The sequence below is a fragment of the Mobula birostris genome, chromosome 8 (genome assembly GCF_030028105.1).
Source record: "Mobula birostris isolate sMobBir1 chromosome 8, sMobBir1.hap1, whole genome shotgun sequence".
In the NCBI taxonomy this organism is placed as follows: Eukaryota; Metazoa; Chordata; class Chondrichthyes; order Myliobatiformes; family Myliobatidae; genus Mobula; species Mobula birostris.
The window spans coordinates 150,453,214-150,463,437 of record NC_092377.1 but is presented as its reverse complement, the minus strand read 5'-3'; the positions used below and the strand labels follow the sequence as shown (position 1 = coordinate 150,463,437).

The 10,224-nt window shown below is 48.6% G+C and overlaps 1 protein-coding gene across 4 annotated transcripts in view; it reads left to right on the top strand.

Annotated features, from left to right (window-relative positions):
* The first annotated feature begins 7,754 nt into the window (after positions 1-7,754).
* Positions 7,755-10,224, top strand: part of LOC140201840 (AP2-associated protein kinase 1-like) — a 149,865-nt gene continuing 147,395 nt past the window's right edge. For all 4 annotated transcript variants that reach the window (XM_072266554.1, XM_072266553.1, XM_072266556.1 and 1 more), the window contains exon 1: positions 7,755-8,123. In XM_072266554.1, coding sequence (XP_072122655.1) covers positions 7,964-8,123 — 160 coding nt within the window. In that variant the 5' untranslated portion in view covers positions 7,755-7,963. The remainder of the gene's footprint in view (positions 8,124-10,224) is intronic.

Sequence of the window (10,224 nt, the reverse complement as noted above, 5' to 3'; positions counted from 1 at the left end):
CCAAGACTAAAACTGACAAAAACCACATAATTATAACATATAGTTACTACTGTGCAAAGCAATACCGTAATTTGATAAAGAGCAGACCATGGGCACCGTTAAAAAAAAGTCTCAAAGTCCCAATAGCCCCAATATCTCACGCAGACGGTAGAAGGGAGAAACTCTCCCTGCCATGAGCCTCCAGCGCCACAAACTTGCCGATGCAGCATTCTGGAAGCACCCGGCACAGCCCACTCTGAGTCTGTCCGAAAACTTCGAGCCTCCAACCAGCCCTCCGACACTGAGCACCATCTCTGCTGAGCGCTTCGACCCCGCCCTCGGATGCCGAGCAACAAGCAAAGCTGAGGACTCGGGGCCTTCCCCTCCAGAGATTTCGGATCACACAGTAGCAGCGGCAGCGAAACAGGCATTTCAGAAGTTTCACCAGATGTTCCTCCATGCTCTCACGTCTGTCTCTATCAAATCAGGATTGTGCACGGCATCCTACTTAACAGATTACAGATATTCATCACAGGAGTGGCCGCTGCATGCTGCGTCGTGTCGCCATCTTCTCCTCTTATATGTTATTTTTATCAATGTTGAATACTTTGGACAGAGAAATAAAAAGTCTTCAAAATCAGAATCTGAATCAGAAGCAGCTTTATCATCACTGACATACAAGTATGCCGTGAAATGCATTGTTTTTCAGCAGCAGCACAGTGCAATGCATAAAAAATACTATAAGTTACAATAAGGATATATAAAAAATAAATTGTGCAAAACAAGAGTAAAATGGTGATGTAGTGTTCATGGATTCATGGAATCTGTTAAGAAATCTGATGGCAGGAGGGAAGAAGCTATTCCTAAATATGAGAAATTCTGCAGATGCTGGAAATCCAAAGCAACACACACAAAATGCAGGAGGAACTCAGCAAGCCAGGCAAAATCCATGGAAAAGAGGAAACAGTGGACATTTCGGGCCAAGACCCTTCTTCAGGACTGAGAAGGAAGGGGGAGGATGCCAGAATAAAATGGTGGGACAAGGGGAAGTAGGCTAGCTGGAAGGTGATAGTTGAGTCCATGTTGGTGGAAAAGGTCAAGGGCTGGAGAAGGACTCTCATAGGAGAGGAGAGTGGACTATAGGAGAAAGAGAAGTAAGAGGGGACAGAGGGAGAAGTAATAGGCAGGTGAGAGGAAGTAATAGTTAGAGTGGGGAATAGAGGAAGTGGGGTGGGTGGGGGGAATTTGTTTCCCACAAGAAAAAACTAATGTTCATGCCAGCAGGTTGGAAGCTGTTCCTCAGATGCTGAGCATGTGTCTTCAGGCTCCTTTACCTCCTGAGAAGATGGCATGACCTGGATAGTGAGCTTTGAAATTCTCTCGGGATGCTTCTTGATATGGATATTCGCAACTAATTTGCTCGTCATCTGCACCAGTATCTTCTTTGGTGACAAGAAATCAAATATTTTTTAAGGCACTTGTGAAGCATACCCCAGTCCAGAACACAGGGGCAGAGCTTCACTATGAGAAATCAGTCATTTAGAAATGAGATTTTAAAAACTTATCTCACATAACGACGAATCTTTGGACTTTTTTTTAACTTCATAATACCGTGGAGGTTCATTCACCTATGGCATTCAAAACAGACTTGCGTTGCTGGTTGCATCATTAAAGGAAGGAAAGGTGTTAGAGCATAAGACCATAAGACTTAGGGGGAGAATTAGCCATTTGGCCCATTGAGTCTGCTCCACCATTCAATCATAGCCAATCCTTTTTTTTTTGGCTCCTCAGCCCTACTACCGGGCCTTCTCCTCGTAACCTTTGATGCCATGTCCAATCAAGAATCTATCAAGCTCTGCCTTAAACACACCCAACAACCTGGCCTCCACAGCTGCCTCAGGTGACAAATTCCACAAATTCACCAGCCTGTAGCTAAAGAAATTTCTTCTCATCTCTGTTTTAAATGGACATCCCTCTATCCTGAGGCTGTGTCCTCTTGTCCTAGACTCTCCCACCATGGGAAACATCCTTTCCACATCTACTCTGTCTAGGCCTTTCAACGTTCAAAAGGTTCCAATGAGATCACCCGTCATTCTTCTAAATTCCAGCGAGTACAGACTGAGAGCTATCAGACGTTCTTCATATGATAACACTTGCATTCTTCCTCTGAAGCCTCTCCAATGCCAGCACATCTTTTCTTGGAAGAGGAGCCAAAAACTGTTGACAGTACTCAAAGTGAGGCCTCACCAGTGCCTTATAAAGCCTCAGCATCACATCCCTTCAGTTGTATTCTAGACCTCTTGAAATGAACGCTAACACTGCATTTGCCTTCCTCACCACCGACTCTACCTGCAAGTCAACCTTTAGGGTGTTCCGCACAAGGACTCCCAAGTCCTTTTGCATCTCAGATTTTTGGATTTTCTCCCCGTTTAGAAAATAGCATGAACATTTATTTCTATTGCCAAAGGGTATAAACATGCATTTCCCGACATTGTATTGTTGGAGCTATTTGGTAGGTATCTGCTAAGTGTAACCTGGGAAGAAAGACTGCCATCATCTGTCTTATCCATGCTCCTCATGTTGTTATACATCTCTATAGGGTCACCCCTCACTCTTCTTTACTCCAAGGGAAACAGTCTCAGCCTACCAGTCAGAATCAGGTTTAATGTCACTGGCATGTGTCACGAAATTTGTTGTTATGCGGCAGCAGTACATTGTAATGCATAATCATAAAAACTGTGAATTACAGTAAGTATTACATATGCATATGCACCATAATTTATAAATTTTATTATGTATTTCAAGATCTATGCACATATATTTAGAAAGTAAGTGGTGCAAAAAGAGAAAAAAAAATCATGAGGTAGTGTTCATCAGTTCAATGTCCATTCAGAAATCAGATGGCAGAGGGTAAGAAGCTATTCTTGAATGGTTGAGTGTGTGCCTTCAGATTTCTGTACCTCCTCCCTGATGGTAGCAATAAGAATAGGGCATGTGCTGGGTGATGGGGATATTTAACAATGGATGCTGCCTTTTTGAGGCATCGCTCCTTGAAGATGTCCTGGATGCTAGGAAGGCTAGCACCCATGATGGAGCTGAATGAATTTACAAATGTCTGTAGCTCCTTTTGGCGGAGTACAGTAGCCTCCCTTCCCCTGCCACCCATACCAGATGGTGGTGCAGCCAATTAGAATGCTCTCCACAGTACAACTGTAGAAATTTGCAAGTGTCTTTGGTGACACAGTAAATCTCTTCAAACTTCTAATGGAAGTATAGCTGCTGTCATGCCTTCTTTGTAACTGCATCGATATGTTGGGCACAGAGATCAAATCCTTCAGTCCCACTGAAACCTTGGGGCCCTTTCCTGCACCCTTTCAAGTTTAATCACATCCTTCCTATAGGTAGGTGACCAGCATAGCACACAATACTTCAGGTGCCACCTCTTCAACATGTTGAACAAGCATAACATGACAACCTACCTCTCGTACTTAATGAAGTTAAGCACGTCATATGCATTGTTCAGCATCCTGACCAAGTGCATGTCTATTATTGGGGAAGTATGTACTAGTATCCCTGGGTCTCTCAGGGCCCTGTCTTTTACCATGCATGTCCTGCCCTAGTTTAACTTTCCAAAATGCATCACTTACATTTGTCAGAGTTAAATTCTGTCAATCCCTTGCTCACTTTCCTAATTGATCTAGAATCTGTTGTCATCTACGATAACTTTCCTGCCAAAGTGCAGGACCATACACTTTCCTACATTTTATTTCATTTGCCACTTCTTTGTCCATTCCCCTAAACTATCTAAGTGTCTCTGCAAGCTCTCTATTTCCTAAACACTACCTGATCCTCCACCTATCTCTGTATCATCAGCAAATTTAGCCACAAATCCATTAATACCATGGTCAAAATCATTGACATACATCATAAAAAGCAGTGGTCCCAACACCGACCCCTGTGGAACTCCACTGGTAACCGGCAGCCAGCGAGAATAGGATCCCTGATTCCCACTCTCTGTTTTCTGCCGACCAGCCAATGCTCCTCCCATGCTAGTAACTTCCCTGTAGTTCCATGTGCTCTTATCTTGCTAAGCAGCCTCATGTGCGGCACCTTGTCAAAGGCCTTCTGAATATTCAAGTACACCACGTCTACTGCATCTTCTCCATGGATTGTCACCTTGTCGCAGTGGAGAAGCTTGTGTGGTCCTGTGGTCCTGTGGTCCCAAGAGCGATGCCGTCTGGAGCTATGCTCCTGGTAGGGTCACCCATGGCAGTAAGGTTGAGGGTGAGGTCCCTGACAAAGAACAATCCAACCAAGACCTCAACAGCGGAAGAGGCGGACGAAGTTACTTCGAACTTAATGGCTGTGAAGGCGGATGAAGGCTGCAACAAATCTATTAGCTCCAGTCATCGTGGTTTCCATGCCATTGGAATCAGTTGGTTGATTTGTGAAGTATCGTGTGCTTCTTGGAGTGCAACATCAAGTACACATTAAACAAATACACACACGGGCGTCTTCGCTCTGTGGGCCACTTCTTCAAGTCTTTCGGCGATCGGGGGAGGGCGACGGGAGCAGGCGATGTGATGGCTGGAAGTTCCTAGTCAAAAAAGCAGTGAATACTTGATTCAGTCGCTCAACTTTTGAACAGAAGCAGGAAAGTTGTTCGGCAGCAGTATTCACATCTGAGCAGCCCTATTTAGGATCCACTCTGCTCACGCTGAACTGGGAAGGGGCTAGAAAAGGTGCCCTAAAAATAGCCTGCTTCACCCCATCCTGTCTGGAAAGCCGCGTCCAGAGGGATCACCACCATGCGGTCCAAAAACATCGGGAAGTGAAACTATGAAACTTGGAACCTGGAATATACGAACTCTGATGGATAACCCAAACTCAGACCGACCAGAGAGGAGAACTGCCTTTGTTACCCAGGAACTCCAAAAATTCAACTTTGACATTGTTGCTCTGAGTGAGACCCGCAGAGCTGGAGAAGGGCAGCTAAAGGAAGAGCAAGGTCAATACACCTTTTTCTGGAAAGGACTTGATCCTGAACAACCGAGGATCCATGGCGTAGGTTTTGCCATCCGAAACAGCCTACTTCAGAAGCTGACGGGGCAACCACTGGGAATCAACGAACGTCTCATGACTCTGTGAATCCAGCTTGTCAAGAAACAACACGCCACCATCATCAGCGCCTACGCTGAAGATGAAGTAAGGATGAACTTCTACCGCATTTCCTTTGTCTACTCTGCTTCTCTCCAGAACACCGACGTGTCAGGGAAGAAGGGGGTGAAAATGCTGGTTGCAGAAGTTATGGAGCTTATGACTATCAGTTGGGCATGGAGACTTGAAACATGGAAAGTGAAGGCAAGGGGAACAGTATCAAAATCAGAATAAATTTTGAATTTATCGTCATATGTAGAAGTACTTACAAACATATATGCAATGAAAAACCTCCTTACAGCAGCACCACATACACATAACTTTCACAAGAAAATAACTATACAGTTTTTACAAGAAAGAACACAATTAGAACAAAAGCCTCAAGTCTCCATGCCCAACTGATGGGTCATAAGCTCCATAACTTCTGCAACCAGCATTTTCATCTCCTTCTTCCCTGACACATCAATGAACAGAAGGGAAGCAGGGTAGACAAAGGAAATGCAGTAGACGTGGTGTACTTGGATTTTCAGAAGGCCTTTGACAAGGTGCTGCACATGAGGCTGCTTAGCAAGATAAGAGCACATGGAATTACAGGGGAGTTAAGAGCATGGGTGGAGCATTGGCTGGTCGGCAGAAAACAGAGAGTAGGAATCAAGGGATCCTATTCCAGCTGGCTGCCGGTTACCTGTGGAGTTCCACAGGGGTTGGTGTTGGGACCACTGCTTTTTATGATGTATGTCAATGATTTTGACCATGGTATTAATGGATTTGTGGCTAAATTTGCGGATGATACAAAGATAGGTGGAGGAGCAGGCAGTGTTGAGGAAACAGAGCGCCTGCAGAGACACTTAGATAGTTTAGAGGAATGGGCAAAGAAGTGGCAAGTGAAATACAATGTAGGAAAGTGTATGGTCCTGCACTTTGGTGGAAGAAATAAACGGGCAGCCTATTATTTAGATGGGAAGAGAATTCAAAATGCAGAGATACAAAGGGATTTGAGAGTCCCTGTGCAAGATACCCTAAAAGTTAACCTTCAGGTTGAGTTGGTTGTGGAGAAGGCAAATGCAATGTTGGCATTTATTTCTAGAGGTATAGAATATAAGAGCAAGGATTTGATGTTGAGGCTCTATAAGGCACTTGTGAGACCACACTTGGAGTACTGTGTTCAGATTTGGCCTCCTTATTTTAGAAAGGATATACTGACATTGGAGAGGGTTCAGAGAAGATTCATAAGAATGATTTCAGGAATGAAAGGGTTACTGTATGAGGAATGTCTGGCAACTCTTGGGCTGTATTCCCTGGAGTTCAAGAGAATGAGGGGAGATCTCATAGAAACATTCAAGCGTTAAAAGGCCGGAACAGATTAGATATCGCGAAGTTATTTCCCATGGTGGCGGATTCTAGGACAAGAGGGCACGCCTTCAGGATTGAAGGACATCCATTTAGAACAGAGATATGGAGAAATTACTTTAGTCAGAGGGTGGTAAATCCGTGGAATTTGTTACCATGAGTGGCTGTGGAGGCCAAGTCATTGGGTGTTTTTAAGGCAGAGTTTGATAGATTCTTCATTAGCCAGGGCATCAAAGGGTATGGGGTGAAGGCAGGGGGGTAGGGCTGACTGGAAGAATTGGATCAACCCACGATTGAATGGTGTAGTAGACTCGATGGGCTGAATGGCCTACTTCTCCTATATCTTATGGTCTTCCCTCTAGGAATCCCGGCCCTACTTTTCCATCGTTATCAATCAGTATTCTTTGCACAGTTCTTTGCCCTACAGGTGTGGAAGGTGTTACACCTGCTCTGTTTGCCCTTCTCCTCCAGGAACCCAAGCTGAAGTGAAGCCAGAACTGATTTCCCTAATTAAGGTATATATTCACAATGTGGCCTTCTGTGCTTTGGAGAAAACCAATCGACTGCGAGGAAGGGGACGAGAGCAGAAATGCGGGGAATAGAACAGACACAATTGAGAGCCCCGTCAACTGTAGTATAGAGCAAAAGGACATTATCTCACTCAGACTCACTGGTGTCTGGTACACTGAAAGCGCGACGCAAACTCCTTGTACACCACACTGCGGTAACATGGTTACACCACCTGGCACCGCTCTTGTCCCTTTGTATCAAATACACAGCGGAATGGACCACTTGGCCCATATCGGCAGTCCTAATTTTAGACCAATGAACCTTGATCAGGACGTCAAAGATTCACTCGGAAAACTTTCTAAAAAATACTCCACTGGATGAAAAGAAAGCTGTAAACCTTCTCTGAAGACACAGCGCACAACCAAAAGCTTGCAGTGCGCGTTGGGATATGAAGTCCACAGGGTATTTCTAGAAACGCTTTGGTGTCGCTTAGCCCGCTGGGAACTGTGGTCCATTTAATGACTGGAGACGTTCATTTCTACCACAGCAAGGAGAGGGAAAACTACATTATCCAAGATACATGAGATCGGGATTTTTTGAGGAGATCCACTTCAAAATATATTAGCAATTGCTTCAAAACGCGAAAATATATAAAATTTGTGAGCTTTTATCTGTTTGAGACTTAAAAATCTGATGGCAACTAAACTGACGTTGGCGCCGGGTTACTTCCGGTACGCTGCATATCCGGGTCGCGGCGCGCTGATGCCCTGCTCTTTGGGTCCTGTCAGCGCTGCTGTTATTTATTTAATGTCGGGATTAACGGCGCGCAGCCCGGCCTGGTCCGCAACTCAGCCCCGGAGCGAGGTCGCTTCTCTCCCCGCCCCGGCTGGGCCCGGTTAGGCGGTGATCGGGGACGATTTTTATTTCATTCATCGGTTAATATTGTTGAGGGGGAGGGGTCGTGGGAATGAAGAAATTCTTCGACTCGCGGCGGGAGGCGGCGGGCTCCGGTTCGGGAGGCGGCGGCAGCGGCGGGGGCGGCGGCTCCTGTCCCGGCAGCGGCTTCATCGGCCGCGTCTTCAGCGTGGGCCGACAGCAGGTCACGGTGGAAGAGGTGGTGGCTGAAGGTGAGGCGGGGGTTGGGGGCGGTTGTGTATAGGGGAGAGGCGGGCGGAGTTAGCACTGAGCCCCGAGTTCTTGATGCGGTGAGAAACTCCGTGTCTGAGTCTGAGCCGATGGTTCAGTGAGGCTGCCGGATCGTTCCTCCACCGTCACTGACGGTTCATGTCCCCTCTCCTCACCCCGTCACTGACAGATCATCCCCTCTCCTCACCCCGTCACTGACAGACCATCCCCTCTCCTCACCCCCAACATCACTGACAGACCATCCCCTCTCCTCACCCCCGTCACTGACAGATCATCCCCTCTCCTCACCCCCGTCACTGACAGACCATCCCCTCTCCTCACCCCCGTCACTGACAGATCATCCCCTCTTCTCACCCCGTCACTGACAAATCATCCCCTCTCCTCACCCCCGTCACTGACAGACCATCCCCTCTCCTCACCCCCGTCACTGACAGACCATCCCCTCTCCTCACCCCCAACATCACTGACAGATCATCCCCTCTCCTCACCCCCAACATCACTGACAGATCATCCCCTCTCCTCACCCCCGTCACTGACAGATCATCCCCTCTCCTCACCCCGTCACTGACAGATCATCCCCTCTCCTCACCCCCGTCACTGACAGACCATCCCCTCTCCTCACCCCCAACATCACTGTCAGACCATCCCCTCTCCTCACCCCCGTCACTGACAGATCATCCCCTCTCCTCACCCCCGTCACTGACAGACCATCCCCTCTCCTCACCCCGTCACTGACAGACCATCCCCTCTCCTCACCCCGTCACTGACAGATCATCCCCTCTCCTCACCCCCGTCACTGACAGATCATCCCCTCTCCTCACCCCCGTCACTGACAGATCATCCCCTCTCCTCACCCCCGTCACTGACAGACCATCCCCTCTCCTCACCCCGTCACTGACAGACCATCCCCTCTCCTCACCCCCAACATCACTGACAGATCATCCCCTCTCCTCACCCCCAACATCACTGACAGATCATCCCCTCTCCTCACCCCCAACATCACTGACAGATCATCCCCTCTCCTCACCCCGTCACTGACAGATCATCCCCTCTCCTCACCCCCGTCACTGACAGACCATCCCCTCTCCTCACCCCCGTCACTGACAGATCATCCCCTCTCCTCACCCCCGTCACTGACAGATCATCCCCTCTCCTCACCCCCGTCACTGACAGACCATCCCCTCTCCTCACCCCCAACATCACTGTCAGACCATCCCCTTTCCTCACCCCCGTCACTGACAGATCATCCCCTCTCCTCACCCCCGTCACTGACAGACCATCCCCTCTCCTCACCCCGTCACTGACAGACCATCCCCTCTCCTCACCCCGTCACTGACAGATCATCCCCTCTCCTCACCCCCGTCACTGACAGATCATCCCCTCTCCTCACCCCCGTCACTGACAGACCATCCCCTCTCCTCACCCCCAACATCACTGACAGATCATCCCCCCTCCTCACCCCATCACTGACAGATCATTCCCTCTCCTCACCCTCGTCACTGACAGATCATCCCCTCTCCTCACCCCGTCACTGACAGATCATCCCCTCTCCTCACCCCCGTCACTGACAGACCATCCCCTCTCCTCACCCCGTCACTGACAGACCATCCCCTCCCCTCACCCCGTCACTGACAGACCATCCCCTCTCCTCACCCCCATCACTGACAGACCATCCCCTCTCCTCACCCCGTCACTGACAGACCATCCCCTCTCCTCACCCCCGTCACTGACAGATCATCCCCTCCCCTCACCCCCGTCACTGACAGACCATCCCCTCTCCTCACCCCCAACATCACTGACAGACCATCCCCTCTCCTCACCCCTGTCACTGACAGATCATCCCCTCTCCTCACCCCCGTCACTGACAGACCATCCCCTCTCCTCACCCCGTCACTGACAGATCATCCCCTCTCCTCACCCCTGTCACTGACAGATCATCCCCTCTCCTCACCCCCAACATCACTGACAGACCATCCCCTCTCCTCACCCCCGTCACTGACAGATCATCCCCTCTCCTCACCCCCGTCACTGACAGACCATCCCCTCTCCTCAACCCCGTCACTGACAGACCATCCCCTCTCC